General features: G+C 42.6%; 1 protein-coding gene across 8 annotated transcripts in view; it reads left to right on the top strand.

The window, feature by feature from the left end:
• The first annotated feature begins 12,854 nt into the window (after nt 1-12,854).
• Nucleotides 12,855-23,460, top strand: part of DOCK10 (dedicator of cytokinesis 10) — a 206,410-nt gene continuing 195,804 nt past the window's right edge. For 5 of the 8 annotated variants that reach the window (XM_037849753.1, XM_037849757.1, XM_037849756.1 and 2 more), the window contains exon 1: nt 12,856-13,389. In XM_037849753.1, the coding sequence (XP_037705681.1) occupies nt 13,228-13,389 (162 nt within the window). In that variant the 5' untranslated portion in view covers nt 12,856-13,227. Of the gene's footprint in view, nt 13,390-23,460 lie in introns of all 8 variants that reach the window. The other 3 variants (XM_037849758.1, XM_037849750.1, XM_037849752.1) reach the window with 3 other exon arrangements.

The following is a 23,460-nucleotide window of genomic DNA, read 5'->3' as shown; positions in this document are numbered from 1 at the left end:
ACAATAGTTCAAGTATTTTTATTTATCAAATCTTTATTGTACCCTTATGGTGCTAAGTGCTTTGTTTGGATTATCTTATTTATATATCATAATCATATAAGATAAGATATACTACTATTATTCCCATTTTTACCTGTGTGGAAACAAAGCCTGAAATTTTATTTGCTGAGAGTCACAAATCCAGGAAATGACAAACTCAGGTCTCTGGGACAGCAAAATGGTCCTAGCTCCAAAGGGAGGCAGATTGGGTCTTCTTATTACCCATTCCGTCAATCTGCATCACAGACTGATTGTCTACAGGGCAGAACTGTCTATAAATAAAAGCTAATTAGGGTGATCGTTCTGGTTTTCAGGCTGGATCTGGGTTGGGAATAAGTAGGACAAAGTTCTACTGGCTTCTGACTGGGCAGGACTCATCTCCATGTAAAGGAAATGAATTTGGTTGGATCCTTCTGTTGTCTCCTTTCCAATTCTTTCCTCTTCCCCCTAACTCTTCAGAGCTTCCTACCTCTTCTGTAGCACTGCTCGGGATATTCACTACAGCCTTTTAACAGATATTCACTGGTGCAATGTGGTATATTCCAGCAACAACTCCTCTTATCTTTACCACCTCCCTAAGTCCAGATGCTGATCATGAGGTTCCCTCTGAATCTTGAACCTAGAGGACTCTGAAAGATCATCTGTTCTAACCCTTTATTTTTGGGATGAGCAAAGTTAGATCCAGAGAGGGATGACAAGACGTGCCTAAAATCATAAGCAGTATCAGAGCCCAAACCCCATCCACTGCTTTCCCACTACATCATGCTGAAATGAAGGGTGTACAGTTCTTGCAGAACTGCACCAGCTTCATTCACCAGATGCATAAACTGTAGATAATAGGCATAAAAACTTTAAGAATCCACATCCTGCAGTTCGGTCTCTAAAGAAGATCTGAACATTATCTTATGAAGTTAATCTTTTGACTGTAGCCCTGCCCCTCCTATTCCTGCTGGATTTAAACGTCCCTTTGTCCTCATTTCCTTTCAATAGCCCCATGCTGGGTGCTCTGCACCAATCTTTTTAAAATATGTTGGGCCAGTCCCCTAAATCTTGTAAAGTTGAGATTTCTCAGGTGGACACTATCCTTTTCATCTTTTGAGCTGATTAGTAAATGACTTACAAGACTGCCATTTTCATGTTTGTTCAGCAATTCATGATTGTTGTAAAACTAGAGTTAACGTGGAATATTTAGGATGTGGGTGGTTCATTCTTGCCACGATTCAAAGGGGGAAAAAAAAAGGGACATAGAAAATAACATAGAACAAGTACTGCAAGTACAATCAATAGCTCATTTATCCAGCATCATCCAGGAATGTTTTCCACAAAGCTCACTTTTGAAGATAACATAATTTACCCCATTGAATCACGAAACTTTTGAAAATTAAAAGCAGGCGTTGGTGGAAATTTTATCTAGAATGTTTCACAGATTTCTCTTCCTCCTTAAACTATGGCCATTGAACATGATCTGACTTTCCATAATACATCAGCGTCATCGTTGTGAACACTCATTTGTGTACTGGGCTAGAACACTGTGTAATTCATATTGTTACCAGTGTTTATGAGTCCCAACACGGACCTGTACCGGATACTGTGGATGTTGATTTCCTCTATCTCTATGTTTTTGTTGTATCATCTGTCACCTGTCCCTTCTTTTTGTGGTGGCTTCTACCTTTACTAAGCCTGACCCGGCCATATACTCTGCCAAGTGGCTTGTGAGGGGAAGCCAACAGCACTTCCCGCTTCACCTCACTCTTGATCTTGCCCTTTCATTCTAGTGCCAAGGTTCTCTCTTTTGTTTGAGTTACCATTTACATGTGACTCTCTTTGTTTTCACCCTTGGCTTGCAGGCCTATTACCTGCCCTCTTTGACACTTCCTCGGAATAATAATGATATTAACAGTAATAGTCATATTAAGAATAATAGCAAAAGGATGATAACATCTACCATTTATGCAGTGCTTTACACATAGTATCTTTGTTGTAACAGCTCCACAGAGACATAATAATCTTAGTCCCATTGTACAGTTGAGGAAAATTAGTCGCAGAGAATTAAAGTGACGCTGCAAGGAAATGTGGCTAGGATTCAGACTCAGCTCTTCAACTCCAAAGCTCATGTACATTGCTTGGAATCACCTCTGGGTACCAAGCTGAAATACGGTATCATGGACCCTCTTTCCTGCCCCAGATATACAGCTCTCAGCCCCACCTTGGCTGGTCTAACTGCTGGGCCCACCACAGCCCCTTAAAGAAGAAGCCTTCGGCTGTCAGGACCCCTGCCTTCAACAGGGGTAGCCCTCCAGTTCTAGTCGGCTGCTTCTTACTCCCACTGGCTGTTAGGCCAGAATTACCCTGCTTTCCATCAAAGGCCATTGCAAGCTGAGCTCAAGCAAGCTCATTAGAATCCTGCAGACTGTAATGTCATGGTGAGGATGTGAGGACGTCTTCTCCAAGCTGCTCCGTCTGGCTCTGCAGAAGTTGTTTCTGTTGCTTCCCAGGACTTGGCTGTGATCAAAATAGTTGAGGTTGCAAAACGAGTGATCTCTGTATAAGTGAGATATTATCATATTATTTCAAATATGTTTACTCATGGAAAAGGGCTGGGAAAGGAGTTATGTAACTTGTCTCACGTTACCATGGGAGCTAATTTCAAAGCACGGAGGAGGCATGCCCAAACGCCCAGCGCTTCCATCCCTCCATCAGCCAGGGAACGCTGTATGTCTCTGGGCATGGAAGAGTCAGGAACTGAAAACACCACGGTGGTGAGGGGGTGGTCAGAGGGAGGGAGAAGAAAACATGCAATGTCTGAAAGTCTCTAGATCTTTGCTTTTCTAGCAATAGCTAACATGTATTGAATGCTTGCCAGGTATCTGATACTGTGCCAAGCACTTGACATGGATATCAGATGTTTGTGAGTACTTACCCATTTAACAGACGAGGGAAACTGAGGCTTAGATTTTTGCTCGAATGTACAAAGATAGCAAAAGTCTCAACAGGGACTTAAATTTTGGCAGCCTGCTTCCAAAGCCTTTGCTTAATTGCTACACTATGCTACCTTCTATTAACAATGAGAAAGATTTTTTATGAGCTGAGAAAAGTTCAATCAAACATAGAAGCCTAAGAAATATAAGGCATGATATTAATGGAGCATTTAAATCACCCACTCATGTTGCAGGAAGATGCTGATGAGCGAAGCTGCATTAGAGACCCAGTGAAGGATAATTTTCTGATGCATCTAAATGCACCAACAAAGGAATAATCTGTTTTTGAGCTGCACTGATGTGAAAAGTAGGAAAATGAAGATAAAGGAGGGCTTGACAACAGCATCTGGATTTTTATTGTGAAAGAACAATATACTTGTTTCCAAAATGATTAAATGTACAACTCAATAAATGTCAGCACTAGGGAAGACATCTATAAAGAGGAGACCACTATATTTAAGTGAATACAAAGACAGAGAAATTGAAGAACTCTACCTGTCACAGATGTGAAAAGTAGAGGGCATGAGTTAGTATCAACTTTGGACCTAAATCCAAAGTTGTTGATTTGGAAGTAGCACTAGGCGAGGCAAAGAAGCAGTTGATATGGGTACTTGGGCTGCAGGGATAGTCACTTTACTCTGCCTTGTTTTCTGCTTTCTGGCTAAAAAGGCACTGATTAACTCCCCCATAGCCATTTCATTTTGGTTATACCTGAGGGGACTTATCCATCTGAAAACAGACAAGGAAAAAGTGTCTCACTAATCCCTGCTCTGGAAAACGGTCAAATCCTGTGACCTGGTATCTCTGTTTGAGGTTAAATCCCCAGTCATCTTTAATCTGGGGAGATTCTCTCTCTTTGGTTCACTTGTGTTTGTGAACAGTTAGTGAGCTTCTGGAATATTTACAGTGAGACCCAACAGGATTAAGTACTTTTGTTATTATTATTGTATGATTTTATTGTGCATTGATTGATTCATTCCACAAACCTTGAACTGAGCTCCCTTGTAAAAGCTGGGCTGCAGCTTAAATAAATCAACGGCAGCTGCGTCCACCTTGACCTTGGGCTCCCGGCCCTTTCCCATCACATAGCTCTGCAGAGAACAACGCTGATGGTGGAAAGGAAGGTGCAGCAAACACTGAGGCAGTTGCCCTTCCACCAGCTTTGTGGTCACCCCGTCAGATCCCCACACTATCCCGTTTCCCTCTGCAGCAGCTGTAAGCTTGCTCTCCAGGGCACCAGGTGAGCCTTCGACTGGTGCGAGAGCGAGTGGCAGGGGACCATCCTCTCTGCGCAGAGACAGTCACGTCCAGGCTCAAGGGGTGTCCTGGGCTAACTGCCTCATTCTGGGGGAACCCAAGTAGCCTCTTGTAGGAGGGTATTTGGGTGGTAACCAACATCGTGTATCTCTTAGGGGCTGATACTGCATCAGGGAGATATAATGGAAGCAGTCACATTTCTGTATTCCAAATGTATGTACGCATATGTACATGCTTTTACAACCAATTTGAATAGTTGAATCGTTTCTGCCAATGAGCCCTTCAAACTATAAACACAGCACATTTTTTGAAATTATCTTATAAGCAAATTCATTACATTTAAAAATGTTTAAAATTCCCATCGAAATGGAATTTAAATCACCCCAAAACAATCTGCCTTCTGAAACTCAGAAACATCACAAATTTCCTATGAGGGACATACCAGCTCACAAAGGGGATTCCTTAAGGTTGCCTCACTATAGTCTGTCACATGGTGACCATTTTTCTGGTATAAAGCTATCTTTGAAAGATAAAAGGTTTAATTGGCACGGATTTTGCACTCAGAATTGGTTAAGAGCTCAGATTCTGGAGCTACGTTTCATAAATTCAAATATTGGCTGTGCCACTTACTAGATGTGATGCTATGAACAGGCCACTTAACTTCTCTGTGCCTCAGTTTCCTCAACTGTAAAATGGGGATGATAACAGCACAACCTCATAGAGTGAGGTTTAAATGAACTAATATATGCAAATATTAATTAGAACACTTACTTACATAGTAAGTGTTACGTAAGGGCTTGCTATATCATTATTTTATTAATATTACCATTATTATGCCTTGAGCATCCACTCTGTGGTGAGCACAAGGTATACAATCAACAATATAAGCACAATCCTGGCTCTCATAGCAAAGGGAAGACAGAAAAGTTAAAAATTAAACCAATCAGAATGTAGTTACAATTCGTGTAAATGGTTGGAAGGAAACCCCTGGGGTGCAGTGATAGGGACCAAGGGTCGGGACTGTGAGGGAGGCCTGTCCAGGGAGGCTTCTCAGAGTCAGTGCCACGTCCACACTGAGCCTGGAAGGCTGCGAGGGAGAGGCCAGGCCACCACTGCCACCGTTTGCAGGGACAGCATCACTCTTGTTCCCTGGATGGTTGTTACGTGCCAGGCTCTGCGGTCGGGGTTACTGCTTCTAGGGGGAGTGGCGGCCGGTAGCCGAGCCCTCAGCTCTCGGGGCTGCTTAAAGGGTACCGGCGGCGGGGGCTCTTTCCCGGAGGCGAGGGCGAGGCGGAGGACGTGGCCGGGTCCTCGGCGAGAGGCGTGCAAGGTGTGGAGGGCGGCGATAAGGACAAAAACACTCTTCATCCAGTAGGAGTATGCGCCAAAGAGATTTATTCAGGGGTGATTACAGGTTATATAGGCTGGTAAGAAGGGCAGGGCTGGAAAAGAGGTGAAGTAGCCTTAAATGGCAATACTGAAGGGAGAGGGGCTAGGATTGGTTCTGAGAGGACGCAGGAGCCATTGCAGCGGGCGGGGGTTGTTCTGGCCACGGTGCATGCGCGCTGGCGGTGGCAGGAGTGGCCTTGGCACAAGGGAGCATGTGGGTAAGATAAGGAAGTGGGGAAAGGGCAGTTGGGAGAAAGGCGGTTTCCTCCGGCAAGCCTCCCCTGCCAGTGGCATTTTGGGTGAGGAAAAGGGAGCTGCCTTGACCTCGCTTCTCAGGCTCGGGGGGGCTGCAGAGGGCACTCACGCCCGTACCTACTACCCTCCCCAGGGGGTGATATCAGGTCCCCTGGCCCAGGCCTGGCAAGCCGAGGTACAAGCTCAGCTACCCGCAATTCCCCTTTCTTTTCTAATTAGAGGAAGAGGCTTTACCGGAGAGGTCTGCTAAGGGTGAGGGAAGGGGGAGGTAAGGGAAGGGAAAAAGGGGTTGACGGTGGCTCAGCGAGGCTGGAGCTCAGTGTTGGTGTGGTGCCCGGGCGCTTGACAATGGCTTCGCTGCAGCGGGCTGGGCGAAGGTGAGGGGTTTAAAGTTCAGGGGTTTAAAGTTCAGGGGTTCAGAGAAGCTGGAACTCGAGGCGAGAGCGATGTTCAGGTGATTGAGAAGGGCCTCGCGGTCGGCGGGTTGACCGGTGGCGTTGAGGTCGCGAAGGGTTGGCTGTCATCTTGGAGTGGGGGGCGTCAGAGGTGGCGAGTCGCTGATACTGGATTTGCACGAACGAGGAAAAAATGGCATCCGTTTGTTTCCTTACAAGCTGGACAATTTTGCGGATGAGGCAGGGTCCTAAGATGAGAGCTAGAATAATTATTAATAAGGGGCCAAGAAAAGGAAGGATGTATGGGAGGATGGGAGTGAAAAAACTGGACCAATAACTGGTGGCTTCATGATTTCTTTTACGCTTTTCCAGTCCCTCTCGGACCCTTTTCAGGCTGTCCTCGACGAGACCTGTGGAATTGGCATAAACACAGCACTCTTCTCCTAGGGCGGCGCAGAGGCCTCCTTCTTTGAGGAGGAGAAGGTCAAGACCTCGGCGGTTTTGGAGCACGACCTCAGAGAGGGAATTGACAGAATTTTTTAGATGGTAAATAGCGTTTTGTAGGTGACGAATGTCTTCGTCAACAGCCGCCCTGAGGTGAGTTAGGGCGGAGTCCTGACTGGCTAGTGCAGCGATTCCGGTGCCAGTGCCGGCAAGACCTAGGAGGGAGGCAATTGTAAGGACGGTGATGGGCTCTCGCTTTTGCAGAAGGGCAGGAGCTGCAGTTTTTTCCAGACGGAGGAAGAAGTCTTCTTCGCTGTGGTATAAGACCCTAGGGACAAGGACAATTAGGAGGCAAGTTTCTTTATATTCGCTGATGACATTCGTGCTGAGACAGGGGGTAAGTCCTGTAGAGGAACAGAGCCATTGGGAGGAGTTATGAGGAATGAGAAATTTTGCCGAGCTACTGGGAGATGAGTAGCTGGCACAGGCAGTGAGGTCGGGAGAGTTACTGGAGCGAGGGCGGACGCACTTTCCCGTATAGGAGACTGAATGAAAGGTCAGGGGGACGGCAGAGGTATTCCAATTGCATTCCGAGGGGCTGTCTTCTGTGCTTTCTGAAAAGGAGAGGTTGGAGGCAACGGGCTCGTATAGAGAGGAAGAGGTGGAGAGGCACAGCCAGCAGGATGAGGTAAAATTGGGGTTGGAGGAGTTCACTGAGGCAAAGGCGGCTTGGATGAGGCTGAGGAGGGGAGAGGAATAACGAGAAGGGGGCAGAGGAAGCTGGGGTGGTGGGGTTGGCGATGCGCTGTTTGTAGCTGAGGTGCGGTTTCCGGATGCGCTGCTTGTACTTGAGGTGCGGCTGGAAGGCTGTGGAAAAGGGGGTTAATGACTTTATTGGGACTTATGTTAAAGGGCTTTTTTAAAGCAGTATTTTGGCATGATTGGTTTACAGCCTCCTTTTTTATGAGAATAAGTGATCCTCGGTCGGTTCCTTTTTCATAGATTCTGAAGCCCCAAGTTTGACCGAGTAACTAGGAGGGATCAGTGGGGAGCTGCACTGTAAGATTAAGATGTGTGCAGGATTTTTCACTTTCTTGGCCGAGCCAGTTAACTGTAGGGAGTTTGCACCCTGTAGGGGCCCACTTTAGGGTAAGGTAATGATCAGGAACAGGAGGCTTCCAATTAGTGGTTAGTGTTTCACACCCCCAGTATGCACAGTAGTACTCGTTGGGGGAATTACAGTACGATTTTCCAGGATTTGAGGATGGGCACATGTAATATTGGGCCTGGGGGTTACTTACCTTTTGAGCGCAGGTTTCTTCGACTCTGGAGACAAAGGTGGCGAAAGGCTTACTCGGCTCCTGGAAGAGCTTGGTGAATTTATTAGGCCGACAGGCAGAGCAATTGGCAAACGCGCGTAAGGCGATGCCTCTGAGGACAGTCCAGAAGGCAGCAGGGACATTAATATAAGCAGATGCATTTAGAAATGCTCCAGTGCCCAAATAGGCTTCAGGGGGATGATAGACTCCAAGGGCTGCGTCTTGCTCACTTTGCTTAGCTGCTTCTGCCTTGCAGGCGAGGAAACGGGAAGCTGGAGAGGCGTCCGGGCGAGCGGGCGACCTGCCGAACTGTCGTGTGGAGACGTTCCTCACACGGGGCACCAGTTGCGGTCGGGGTTACTGCTTCTAGGGGGAGTGGCGGCCGGTAGCCGAGCCCTCAGCTCTCGGGGCTGCTTAAAGGGTACCGGCGGCGGGGGCTCTTTCCCGGAGGCAAGGGCGAGGCGGAGGACGTGGCCGGGTCCTCGGCGAGAGGCGTGCAAGGTGTGGAGGGCGGCGATAAGGACAAAAACACTCTTCATCCAGTAGGAGTATGCGCCAAAGAGATTTATTCAGGGGTGATTACAGGTTATATAGGCTGGTAAGAAGGGCAGGGCTGGAAAAGAGGTGAAGTAGCCTTAAATGGCAATACTGAAGGGAGAGGGGCTAGGATTGGTTCTGAGAGGACGCAGGAGCCATTGCAGCGGGCGGGGGTTGTTCTGGCCACGGTGCATGCGCGCTGGCGGTGGCAGGAGTGGCCTTGGCACAAGGGAGCATGTGGGTAAGATAAGGAAGTGGGGAAAGGGCAGTTGGGAGAAAGGCGGTTTCCTCCGGCAAGCCTCCCCTGCCAGTGGCATTTTGGGTGAGGAAAAGGGAGCTGCCTTGACCTCGCTTCTCAGGCTCGGGGGGGCTGCAGAGGGCACTCACACCCGTACCTACTACCCTCCCCAGGGGGTGATATCAGGTCCCCTGGCCCAGGCCTGGCAAGCCGAGGTACAAGCTCAGCTACCCGCAAGGCTCTATACTTGTCTTTTCAGTTACTCTTCTCCCACCAGTAGGTGCAAATGATCATCCCCATTTTACACCAGATGTTGGTGTGGCTCAGAGAGGTTAAGTGACTTGCTCCGGGTCACACAGCTTGTATGTGGCAAAGTCTTGTCTGTAGTCCGAGTCTGTCTGACTCTGAAGCGCATGGAAGCTCTCCCACTGCACTTCTGCTGGCTGCTTCTTCCCCCATGCTGCCACTGGGACAAGGATCTGTGTGTCCTGACAATTTTTCCATAATTTCACCAAAACATAGGGAGGGAGCTATTTAGTTTGGGTAGGCAGCATCTTTTGCCAACAGGAAGATGAAGAGCATTTGAGGCCCCGGCTTTTCTTGGGCAGACTTGACAACTAACCACAACCTCTGTATGGTGACAGGGTGTGCCAGTTGCAGTCTTTATTTCAGGATATGTGGGTCAGGCAGGCAGGTGGGCTAGACACGTCTCCTACCCCCAAACAGGCTAATGCCAAAATAATGAAGGCGTTTCTGTGATTCACCAGCATCTGTATGAGGTCTTCTAGAAGCACATGCCCTTCTTTACAGAGCCACTGTCAGGTGTTCTAGTGATCAATATATTCCCTTCTATATAGCTTCGTTGTTATTTCACTAGGATTTGGGGAAGGAGGGAGGTAAACAATTGTGCTTAACCTACCATCTTGAACTACAAGTCAAGGTGTCTGGATTCCTAATGCAGTGGAGATCACATTCTTTTGGCCAGAGGGCAAGCAGGTGCAGTGAGAGGCAAGTTCGTAAGGGACTCCTGGACCTTTGTCTAATGGAAATGGGAAGGAGGGTGGGATTAATTGTAGCTGGGGAGATGGAGAGCCTTTCTCTGGGGGAGCTGATGCTTCACTTGAGACTTGATGTTTGGAATATGGTTTCACCAGACAAGATCTACTCTCAGAATCCCAAACTTTCCATAAATTTCTCTTTACAAATAGGCCTAATTATAACTCTCTAAGTCTGCTGAGACTAGCATTCAAGGCTTTTAGAAATATTTCTTATTTCTGTTCCTTTGTTCCTTTTTCCTTTTTTCTCTTTGCCCTTCTTTTACTCTCCACAGGCTCTACATCAATAATCTCTCCGTCTGCCCCTTCTTCCTTTTTCTAGCTACACTGAGGCTATTCATATCTACATGGCTTGGCTATCTCTGCTTTGAAACTAGAGCGTTTCTTGATTCTACATGGATTCAAGATTTTGTAAATGCTGAATGAATGAATGAAAGGCACACAATATGTAAATATATATCATAATATTGTGTATATATATATACACACACACATATATATTTAATAATCCAGTGTGAAATCTAGTTATCAGCCCTCCTGGAGAAACTTTAACCTTGCAAATTATTAGTGATATTATTTCCTCATGTATAACAACAGATAAATTTTAAATAAATAACCAAATCTTGCTTCTAGCCTTTGCCATTTAATAACTATTGAATCATGGAATAAGACCAACTAGGGGAAGGAGACAGAGAAGAGAACAAAGGAAAGGATCCAGAAGTTATTAGTTCATATGGCCATGCAGATTTTAATGCTTGAAGGCCAAATTAATGATTCTCTTTATTAATATTCCAAATGGAAATAGCAGAGACCTGTGGAAATGTTTATGACTCCTTTTAAGAAGTACTTCCTGTGTATCAACATGTATGCCAAAATTGAGGGAATAAGTGAGACTTGTCTGTTTGGTTGATTTCTGTCCCCTCCCCCATTACCTCCACCCCCCCAGCTTAATTTACCATGCAAAATTCAGAGCTCAGAATCCAACCCCTTTCTTGCAACTTTACTGTGTGTTTGAAGTTTTTTATAATGAAATGTTGGGAAAAATGCTGAAACTTTATTCCTTGATTTTCATTCTTCCTGCTTCTTTTCCTTTGGGTGATTGTGACGGGTTTTGAATTCCTAAGAAACGAATTCTTGGAGATTTCCTTAACTTGATGATGGAGGTTAAAGAGAGAAAGGGAGAGAGAGAGAAAATATTGAGCGTCCCTCAGCAGCCGATCAAAACTAGGGGTGAATTCCTCAGAGGCAAAGTGGGGATCAATGAAAGCAGGAATCCAATCGCTAGAAAGTGTCTCCTTTGTTTCCCCCAAAGACTTTGGCGCCTGCCAAAACATCTGACTTGAAAACGCACCCAGAGGTCAGCCGGATTTAGACAGGGGTGGCTAGAAAGGAGGCTGAAATGCAAACTGCTTCTCTGCCAATCCCGTGGTGAGTGGCTGAAGTGGCCGCTTTTCTAGTCGAGTGGCTGACTGGAGCTCATGGCAGGTCCAAGCACTTCCAGGCAGTGCCTCGCTTCAGTGGAGAGATGTGAGCAGGTGACTAGCACCTAAGAAGAGATCGGAGGTGAGATGTTCATGGAGTGGGGAAATGGCTGGCCCAGAGTGGGCAGTGACAAACGGGGAGCTGGGGGAGCAGTCATATTTGAAAAGACATATTCATCATATACATGGAAGCGCACTGTGTGCTTTCTCCCTGGTAGACCCCATTTATATATATATTCAATACACGCAAACCAGACAGGCCAAGTTGTAGCCTTTCTTCAGTAAATGCCCTAGTTGTTTGGAGTAAAAAATGGTTTAGATTAGCACCCGGGCATTCTGACAAAGGTCCGGAGGGAGTTAGGGAGTTTGCCAGCACCATTAGCATTTTTTTTCTCTTTTTCCAGCAGCACTAAAATATGTTTGCTCAAAACAGAGAGAGATGAAAAACTCCTGGCAGCCAGTACCTCTTAAAAGAAAAATAAAAAGCGTGTTTTACTTCTCTGGCAAACATACCAATTAAAACAATGTGTGTTGGACAGATTAGTGAGCAATTAATACCTAATTGAGCACAGTGCTAGAGGCTTCTGTGAAAGCAACTTTCCTGGGGCTGGAGTGGCTGCACTTTACAGCAAAACAAACCTTCCCCAAACTTCCTGCAGCACCCTACGCACTCAGAAGCCCGGAAACCAAAGAAAACGTTTTTTTCTTTGACTTTCTGAGAGTTGAACAGGAAGGATTAGCTTGACCGAAAGATCTTGCAATTGAAAATCCTATGGGGGATTTCATACTTTCCTCATTTGTAAGCAAAATCCATTTTCCGTGAGATATTTTTAGTGCAAGCATCCCCTGATGTCCTATTCTCTTACAGTGTACCATTAAATCTTGAGGCCAGTCCAGGCAGGTCACGTGATTTCTAAGCATCTCCTCAGTTCCCTCCTAAGTGACTAGTCTCCCAGGAATCAGAAAAGACTAGACTCTTAACTACCGAAGACCTCAAAGAGCTTTCTGAAGCCTTGAATTCTTATTGATAGGAAGTTAAAATGCTTTACAGCTGCTTTTTCTGAGAGTTTGGCTGGACAGAACTCACTGCTTGACCTCAGTAATAGAGATATTCTCAGCCCCACAACCGCCTATGTAAATATAAAAATGTATTAGGCTGCAGAACGGCATGTGTGGGAACAGAACAACCATACTATTGAAAGGAAATCACAGGGGAACACTGGTGTCACTCACGTGACTTTGGTTAATGCGTGCGTGCTAGTGAGAAACATTTTGATTGAGCGGACTTTCCTTTGCAAATGAGCCCATTTCATCCTGAAACTTAGGAGTGATGCAAAGTAAAACCCTGATCACTTAGTGAGGTATCTAGCTAGATTGCTGCCAGGAAGTGTTTACATTTTTTTTTTTTTTAAACTATCATTTTTGCTCTTTTTAGGATGCTTATTTGCCTTGGAAAATGTCAATGTGAAGTCAGGCTTTTGTTTAATTTGAAAACGAGTGATTTATTTGAGTGCCCGAGTAGGAAAGATGTACTTATTCAGACCTCTGAAACTAGAATTATGGTAATGAACAGGAAACATGCTTTTGAAATGAATTGAGAAATAAGTCTCTGGGCAAAAAGCTCTAATATTCCGGCATGCTTTCAGTTCCAGTGGATCAGATCTTTCCCATCTCTGCATCCCAGCTATTTGGCGGTGATCAGATGATCAGAGCTCAAGGAAGTGATTGGAGAGTGGGCTGGCTGCAGCTGCAATGTAGGCTGTTTTCAGGGACAAGGAGCTACTGTTTTTCAAACATAGCATCAACATAGAAGTTGTTTTGTAGGCTCCAGGATGCAGCGATGGGCTGCACTGCCAGCATTGTTCTGCTTCAAGCTTTTCGTTCTGTGGTCCAGAGGAGCTGTCCACACATTTGTAGACGACGCCAGGAAGAACCGTCCCACGAAATTTTGCCTCTGGAAAGCGACGATGAAATGAGTAGACCCAGAACCCTCATCATAATGGTATAGTATCCCTGGAAAAGCAGCTTTAGTTGATTGAACTGTTATTAAAGAGAGGCTGCAACTTAGAGATTTGGGTTGTTCTGTCTTAGATTAAAAAATGTGTCAGCAAGAGTTGATTACTGTGCTTTAGTGTTTGAGGAAAATCTTTCTGAAGTAATTCTATCATCCAAATAGGTGATTTTCTTTCTCTTTGTGCTGTCCAAAAATGTGCAGTTTATCAATCTATTAGGAATTCTCTTCTGCCCAGCATTTTGTGTGCTGCTATTAACCTTAATGCAGAAGGAAAGAAAAATCATAGTTTGGTTTAATTTAGTGAATTTTGTTTATAACTCTCATTTGAAAGCAAGAGCCAAAACAGATATTTGTAGCCAATCAAATTGAGGTAGGTGTTGACACTTAGATCTGTAACTCCTAGGCATTTGGGGCTTTTACTTCAGACTCTGCAATGGAAATTCCTTTCCAAAATGCTTAACTTAGGCATAAAGTCAGAATAACATACTAATAATTTTGTAGAACACATTTTTTTATTTGAAAGCTTGTTTCTTAACACTTATCAAGTTGCATTTTGTCTGTGCTTTAAATATAAATGGCAGTGTTAGTCTTTTGTTGTGCATCTGTTTGATCAGCAAGCATGAAATAGAGGTTAGAGTCCTTCTTTACTTTAGGTTTAGGAGAGATCTGCTTAGTCACTGAAATCCCATACCAGGATGATGGGTGTGTGCTAAAGTTCCCAAACTTGGGGAGGCATTGAAGTCTGGATAGTTTCAGCATAATCGACATTTTTCTCTTCGATTTCATTGTTCCGATATCAAGGATGTAGTAAATAATGAATGAAAAATACCTGTTACCCTAAAAGTTTATAAATGAATGCCATTTGACTTCGGCTGTGCCTTAGGGTGGCATTCTATGCCAACTTCTTCAACAAATCAATATTTGATTTTCAAAAAGCAATATTGTTCTTGAAATATTGGACCATGACTGTCTATAAGAGAAAAAACTAAATAGGAATAATCTCACACCCATTATAACCAAAAGTTTTCAAATATAAAATTTATAAAGGGTTTGAGATCATTTAGGTCAAAGAGACATTTGTTTTGCCAGTTTAACTAATGTTAATAACATGAGCACAATGTGTAGCAACGTGTATTGCTCATGGCGTAGCAGTCATTAAAACATTCATTTTTTTCTAATTTTTTAAATTAAACTAAAACTTTTGCAGCTAGAAATTTGCAAAAATATCTGCATTAGATTTCAAAGTAAAGAAAAGAATTTTAAAGTTAATTCACCTAATAACAAATCTTTTCTTTTCAAGGATGCTTTGGTTTACACAGTACTTTTATTGACATTAAATGAGGTGATGAAGAATTTACTGATGAAGAAAACAGATGTTCAGAAAGGCTGACTATCTTATTAACATCACACAGCTACTCAGTGCCAGAGCCATGGTTCACACTTAGATCAATGATTCCAAATCCAGTGTACTTTCCACTCTGCTCACTCCCTTAAGGAAATAAGAATAAAACTTATTTTTTAAAGTTTAAAACTGAATTTTTACAAAAAGCCTGATGGAAATCTTTGACCACTCAGGGTAAAATGTGCTCACAGAGATTCACTGTGCGTCTTTAAAGTTTCCTCTGCACCACTCTAGAATTCACACATCCAATAACTATTTATTGTGGGTTCACTATGGGCCAGGCATTGTTCTAGGTACTTGGAATCACCAGGGAACAAAACTATCAAGCATCACTCTCCTTAGTTGCAAAGTTTTAAGGCAACAGTATAGATTGCAAATGTTGTTGCTGTGGAAATGCTGCATTAGGGCTGTAATGATTAGGGTACACATTTAAATCAATGAAAATATTTCCTACCATTAAAGATGATGGTTTGAAAACTGTAGTGTATTTTAGAATCAGCCAGGAGGTCTTACTCATGCAAATCCTTGGGTTTCTGGCCCCAAAGAATCTATATATCAGAAGAGCTGGGGTGAACTCTTGGAATGTGAACACCCACAGATGATTCTGATGGAGAGGACCTTGGACCCCACTATGAAAAACATTCTCTGGAAACTGATGACCTAAACTCTTCACCGACTCACTTTCTTCAACCTGTTGTTCTTATTTTTGTTAATGGTTCCACTGTCTTCTCACACTCACTCAAATCTTCTGAATGAACTTTGTTTATTTTTCTCCTCACCTCTCCATAGCCCATTAATCCAATTTTTTAATATTTTTTTTTTTGTAAGATCACAGTTTCTGGAGCCAGAAAATCTAGGTTGGAATCCTCACTGGGTCGCCTACCATCTGTGACCTTAGACGTGTTATTTTTGTTTCCTGTGCCTCTTATCCCCGTCTGTAAAATGGGGATAATAATTGTATCAACCCAGAGCTGTCATGAGAGGTTAATGAGGTAATATATGTGTTAGGTGCACACAACAGTGCCTGGATATGTTAGTGAGGTGCTCAATAGGAATATCACGAACATCCTAAGTGAAAAAGTGGCATCTGAGAAAAGAGCTGACGGAGGGGAAGGAGCCAGCTATGCCTTTCTCTGCGGGGGAATGTCTCAGACAGAAAGACTAGCCAGGGACAAGGCCCTGAGATGGGAAGAAGCCTGGGGTATTGAGGAGCCAAGAAGGTGAGGTCAGTGAGGTAATGAGGGCCAGATCATGCCAGGCTCCATGGGCCATTATGACAACTTGGGCATTTCCCAAGAGTGAGAGGGGATGCCACAGGGGGGACAGACATAGAGGTCAAGAGCAAGAACTATGAAGCTAGATGGAAGGGTTTGAGTGACAGCTCTGCCCCTCATGAGCTGTGCTATATTGACAAGTGACCTCTCCTCTCTATGCTTTCATTCTCTCATTGATTAAACAGAGATGAACAGTATATACCGTGTAAGGTTATTATGAGAATTCAGTAAGCTAATACTTACCAAGAGCTTAGAACAGTGTCTGGTGGAGAAAAAGAGAGTAACTGTAAGCTCTTTCATTTAGAGGGTTTAAGCAGGGGAGTGACAGGATCCATGGCTGCAGACAGTCAAGGGCTGAAGCGGAGAGCCCATTAATCAAGAAGCTATTGAAATGATCCTAGCAAAAGACCTGGATGGTGGTGGTCAATGTTGGGAAAGTGAATGGATCCTGGATATATTTCAAAAGGAGAATCAATAGGGTTTGCTTATAAATTGAATATAAAGTGTGCACAAAAGGGAGGTGTCAGGGGTGACTGTACTTTTTTTTGGCCTGAACCACCAGAAGGACTCAGGTGTCATTCAGATGGGGAAGACTGCAGAAGCAGAAGGTTTGGCAAGAGAATCTAAGTTCACTATCAAATATATGTTGTGCTAAATGTCTGTTAGGTCTATACTTAGAGATGTCAAGTTAGGAAGTTGGAGATATGAGTCTGGAGTTTTAGTAATGGTCTGGGGAAGAGATATAATGCCTAGCACAATGTAAATACCAATAAATGATGGGTGAGTCAATACATGATCTCTCTTTTCTAATCTCCTGTAACAGTTACAGTGTGTAAATCCATTTGCCAGCTATTCATTTCTTGCCTCCTAACATATCTTGAACTACTGAGTTGAACTGTTGCTTATTTTTTTACCATTCACATGTTTTTGTCAGTCCACTAGTAGATGGTAAGCTCCATGTAGGGAAGAACTAGGTGTGCCTTATGCCTCAGTTGTGTCCAGCAACATTCTTTTTACAGAATCATAGCTGAATAAGTATCTGTTGATGATTTGAAATTTTAAGCAGCTGAAACTGATAGGGAAAACTTCACTGAAAAAGCTGCTCACATAGCCCTTGACTGAAATGTCTAGGAGCAAGTAATGTAGAAAACTACCCAGATTAATACAAGAACTTGAACCTTGATATCTTTCGGAAAGTTTTGGCTCTCACAACTTCATTATTGAAGGTTGTGCCCAAGAATCTCGTTCCTATAGCCCAGGTTGTGTTGTCTTGCAGGTATAAGCCTTGGATTGACATGATGGTAATTTAGCAATGTAGTCCAAAGTAGGGAGACTTGTTAAACATCAAAATTCAGCGTGCAGGTCTTTGGCATTTACAAGGTAGTGAATCCTTACATTTGAGAGTATTACATGACCTGCTATTAAAATACAGTCAAGTTAATTGGAAAAAATTAACAAAATTCTTCAACGCTCTAATTTCTGTCACTCATAAATGTTTCTCTGATGGGAGAATGAACTTTGCATGGATTATTTTTTCATACCTCCTTAATAATATATCATGTTAAAGGTCTCAGACATTGTCTAATTTAATTTATATAGATCTACCATTTCTCTGGTTAATGTCTCAATTTTTTAGGCCATTTCGCTCATCACCAGCCCTAGAAGCTGGTTTCTTTTTTGAGAACTTTTTTCCTTTCCAAAACAGAAAGTACCTATCGGTTCATAGGAGGGGGAGTAGACATAACACAAGAGGAGAACAAGAAGCAAGTGCTGGGTAACCTGCTCAGCTAACTTGCTAGTTAGACGACCAACTCCCACACATCAATTTCACACGTCTGAACTCAAAAGTGAAAAATTACTAAAACCCATGGTCATATGGGGGTATCTCTGAAACAGTAGAATCTATAAATACCAAATTTGTGAATGCAAAGGATAAGGTGTATAAGACAACCTAAACATGGCATGTCCTTAATTTTGGTCAAAGACAGAGGAAAATAATAGCCTGAACTTGTGGTGAGCCAAGGATGTGAAATCTCTTCTGTGAGTCAAGGACATACAGTTACAAGAGAAATATTTTGGAGTAAGAGGATTCCAGTTACTGCCCCAAGACCTACTTTGCAGCGGATCTTCTGTGCTCTGAAATTTGCCTGATTCAATGCTCTCATGCAAGGTTCAGCAAACGGTAGCCTGCAGGTCAAATACTGGCCACAGCCTGTTTTCGTGCAGCCTGCAAACTAAGAATGATTTTCACAATATTAAAATGTTGTGTAACGAAACAACAAAAAATAAAAAGAAGAATATGCAGCAGAGACCGTATGTGGCCTGCAAAGCCTAAAATATTTACAGTCGACCCTTCACAGAAAAGTTTACTGACTACTGATCTGGTGAACAAAGTAGGTTCAACCACAAAGGAAACTTCTTTTTTAACTTTGGCTTCAACAATATATTTGCTATTCTGCCTATCTAGACATGATGGTACTTAGATTTTCCCCAGGCATCTTTGGTTCACCTGATTGTCTGAGAACTGTTGTAATTCAATAACGCATTGTAGATTTTGAGTCAGAAGATCTAGTGCCAGAAATTCAAGTCTGTCACTTATTAGGAGCCGGTATGTTGTGGATGTGCCAATTTCATTTTGCTGAGTCTCTGAGTCTGTTAAGTGGGGATGATTACCTGTACTATCTGTTGGAAGCACACAAAGAGATCATGTTTATATAACTACATCATAAACTATTGAGTATTACACAGTGAATCTTGTGCCTACCAATTTACAGTACTAGATCTCTGTGTAGGCGACTGTGCCAATGAGAGTTCATTATCATTGAGTAACTCATTCAACAATGTGGGGACACAGCTTATGTTAGTGTTTTACTGTATTTGTTCCTTATCCATCTAGAAGTGGCACAGTAAGAGTGGCTGTAAAGGAGACACCAATGACGGTGTTTTCAAGCCTCTACTTGATCTGTTTTTTGACTGCCAAGAAATCTTCACATTTGGGTCCCCTCCTGTAGAATAGACATAATAATCCTTCCTTCCTGGTCAAGGACTGTGAGAATCTGTAATGAGGAAGGAGGTTAAATGAAGGAAATTAGTTACTTATGAAAATAATAATTCTATATCTTTGTGACATTGTATCAGGCAGGGTTCTCTAGAGAAGCAGAACCAACAGGAGAGATATGTGTGGATGTGTGGATATGAGTGTTATACATATATAGATACATTTATTATAATGATTTGTCTTATGTGATAGTGGGGGCTGGCCAGGCTGAATTCTGGAGTACAGGTCAGAGGCTGGAAATTCCAGTAAGAGTGATATTGAAGTCTCGAGTCTGAATTTCATAGGCTGGAAACTCAGGAAGGCATGGAGAGTGCAGTCTTGAGGCAGAATTCCTTCTTCCTCCAGAAACCCCCAGTTCTTTACTCTTGGTACCTCCAACTGATTAGATCAGGCCCTTCCATATTATCGAAGCTCATCTCCTTTACTTAAAGTCAACTGATTGTAGATGCTAATCCCACCTACATAATACTTCCACAACAATATCTAGGACAATGTTTGACCGAACAACTGGACACCATAACTTGACCAAGGTGACACATAAAATGAACCAACGCAGGTATCTATTAGTTTATATATGTGTCCTATGAGTATAATTGGGACCAGAGAACGATGGGTATACCACGGGAACTACTTCAAAAGAAATAAAATGATCTCTCTTCTTATTCCCATAATAAACAGTCTAAACTAATAAAACTTTATCATCAAAGGGATTTTAACCTGCTTTTCCCAATTTCATCTTTTTGAATGAATACATGAGGAAGAAACAACTTCAAAGCTTTCTAAATCCTGAGTTAATGCTCTAATTCACTTAGTGGGGTTGTTTTAGTTTCCTAGGCTGCTTAAACAAATACCATGAAATGGTTCAGCTTAAATAGGGAATTTATTCACTCAGGGTTTTGAGACCAGGAAAATGTCCAAATCATGGCATCATCAAGGTGATTATTTTCTCCTGAAGACCAGTTGCTGGTGATCTTTGGCTTTTCTGTCACATGACAAGGCACATGGCAGCATCTGCTGGTCTTTCACTTTTCTTCCGTGTTTTGTTGATTTCAGCTCTTTGCTTCCCCCCCACTCATTAATTATCTTTTTTAAAGGACTCCAGTAATAGGATTAAGACCCCTGCTGAATGAGGTGGGTCACACCTTAACTGAAGTAGCCTCATCAAATGTCCTACTTACAATGGGTTCACACCCACAGGAATGGATTAACTTCAAGAACATGTTTTTCTGGGGTACATCCAGTTCTGAACCACTATAGGGTTTGAATCTTGAGAACAATAAATATAAGATTCCTCTGTGAAAGAAAGCCTGTATAATGGACTGTGATTTTAAATGTCTATCACAGATTGGTGTAACACAGAGTTTAAAAGCAGAGAATCTTTGGCAGTTGTTTTTCCTTATGAATAGGTTTTTAGCTGAGCTCTAAAGCCACAGAAAATAGGCAAATGAATTGAATGCTCTCTCCTTGAGTATAAGAATTAATTGCATATGATCTGAGGCTCAGTACTTAGCAAATTGAGGCAAAGACGCAAAGATTACTAAACTTCAAATTACATCAGACATCATCTTGCCCAGATAATCTTGCATCTTTCCACTGCTCCAAATTATGCCAAATTTAGAAATGAGAAGGACCAAGGATAAAACTTATGGAGTCTAAAAAGTTTGAAAACATAAAGCCACTACAGTAAATGAGTAAAAAAATCACGTGTGTGGGGGGGGAGGGGGTTGTGCATGATGTAGGTATGTGTGCATGTGGCAGACTGAATTATGGCCCCAATTAGAAATGTCCTTAATATTAATTCACATTCCTGTGGTTGTGAACCATTGTAGATAGGATCTCTTGCAGATGTTATTTTAAACTGTGTAGCCCAACTGAAGGAGGTTAAATCTTAATTCGGATAACGGAGTCCCTTATAAGCAGAAGAAATTCAGATGTAGAGAGAGAAATCCACAGGGAACAGCCAGAAATCAGTGGAACCAGAAGGGAAAGGAGAAGTCATGGCCATGTGACGTGAGGCAGGGATATAAGCCAAGGAACCCCAACAATCGCTAACAGCCAGCACCACAATGTTAGACTTTGGGGAGAAAGCATCACCTTGTTGACTCATTTTTGTACTTCTCCTGGCCTCAAAACATGAGCCAATAAATTCAAGTTGTTTAAGCCAATCCATTGTGTGGTATCTGTAATAGTAGATTAGGAAAACTATGATGGAGGGATCATAATATGCAGAAACTTGTATCACGAACAGTCTGTAAACCCAGCTAATATACAGGCATGTCTCGTTTTATTGTTCTTCACTTTATTGCTTTTTGTAGATACTGTGTTTTTTACAAATTGATAGTTTGTGGCAACTTTGCATTGAGCGAGTCTATTGGCGCCATTTTTCCAACAGCTTGTGCTCACTTCCTATCTCTTTGTCATATTTTAATTAAGATGTGTACATTTGTTTTTAGACATAATGTTATTGCACACTTAATAGACTACAGTATAGCATAACATTAATTTTATATGCACTGGGAAATCAAAAAGTTTGGGTGACCCTCTTTACTGTGATATTCACTTTATTGTGGTGATCTGGACTTGAACTCACAGTATCTCTGAGGTCTACCTGTATATAACATTGTGCTCTCAGAGAATATAAGTGTTTTGGGGGAGCTGATAGTTTGAATATTAAAAAGAGACCCCCAATAGAAGTATGTAGTCATATGACTCAAAGAAGTATAGACTCAGCTAAATCACTGGTAATAAAAAGTCCCCTTAAACATAATCCAGTACAGAAAAAGCCTGATATGCTTGTTGTTGTTTTGGTTTGTTTCTTTACTTTCTAGAAGAGTGGGTTTTAGGTTTAATCCCAAATACCAGGCTTCAATATAATGATACCTTGTGAAAACTAAATAATGAAATTGAGGATAAAATGTGTGTTTTAGGAAACCAAATACATATGCAGCATTTCTGTCATGTTTAAACAAGTTTCTTCTGGGTTGTTGCTTTATTCTCTCAGATTTTGTTTTCATGGGGCTGATTTAACTTTGATAGGACCCAAAGCTTGGGACTTTTAAAAGCCATTTCCCATAATGTACTTTATTCTGTTGGAATACATTTTATTCTTTCAGGCTGTGTCCACTGAATTCAATACCTATCAAGTGGGTCTGTCATGGTTAGATTGTCTAAACATCAGCAATTCAGTAGATCAATTTTAGACAGTTGCACCTAATATTTGATAGGCACAAATGACAATAGCTAGCTGCCACCCTGCTCTCAGATTGCTTACAGTTTGATGGAGGAGACTGAAAGGAATCAAATGTAATATTGTAATCATGGTAATTGCTTCAAAAGACCTTTGAGGATCAGACCTAATCAGCGTAGTCAGAGAAGGCCTCCCTTAAGGAAGTGGCAGTTGAACAGACCTGAAGAATGCATAGGAGCTAAGGAGAGATTCTCCATACTGAGAAACCACATGAGAAAATGCCATGAGCCAATTCTGCCTTTTATTGTGTTGCCCTTGGTGAAGAGCCAGAATGGATAGGACAGAGTGGTCTGAATCGCTGCAGAACCACTTGCTTCCTGTGTTATTTCTGGGTCAGTTATTTAAATTCTCTGTGCCTTGACTTCCCTGTCTGTGAAATGGGAATAATAAGGGTACTCATCTGTATTTGCTTCCTATTGCTGCTATAACAAATTATCACAAACTTAGTGGCTTAAAACAACACATATTTATTATCTTATTATTCTGGAGGTCAGAAGTCTGAAATGGGTCTCAGTGGGCTAAAATCAAGGTGTTAGCAGGGCTGGTTCCCTCTGGAGGTTCTAGGGGAGAATCCTTTTCTTTACGCTTTCCTGCTCCTAGAGGTTTCCTACATTCCCTGGCTCATGGCCCTTTTCCATCTCAAAACCAGCAGCTGAGACTCTTTAGACTTCTCTTGTACTGTCACTTACAAGGACCTCGTGATTACATTGGGCCCAACTGCACAATCCAGGATAATCTCCCCATCTCACAGTCAGCTCCTTAGCAAGCTTAATTGCCATCTGCAAGCTTAATTATCCCTTGAAATATAAGAACATTTTTACAGGTTCCAGAAACTAGGACATGAACGTTTTTGAGGGTCCATTATTCTGCCTACTATGCTATCCCAGACGGGTATTTAGAAGGCTTCAGTGAGTGAATACAAGTGAAGAAACTATAATAAGTGCCTGTCACTTAGTTAGGACTCACTAAATTTTAGCCATTATTATTACTTTTATTGTCTTGTTGAAACTAAGTTTACAAATTTAATTTACTTTAAAGAGATATTTTAGAAAAAAGAATTTAACTGCTCAAAGGAAGC

The sequence above is a fragment of the Choloepus didactylus genome, chromosome 9, assembly GCF_015220235.1.
Source record: "Choloepus didactylus isolate mChoDid1 chromosome 9, mChoDid1.pri, whole genome shotgun sequence".
Lineage (NCBI taxonomy): Eukaryota > Metazoa > Chordata > Mammalia > Pilosa > Megalonychidae > Choloepus > Choloepus didactylus.
The sequence above is the reverse complement of the archived record's forward strand: the minus strand, read 5'-3'. Positions and strand labels throughout refer to the sequence as shown.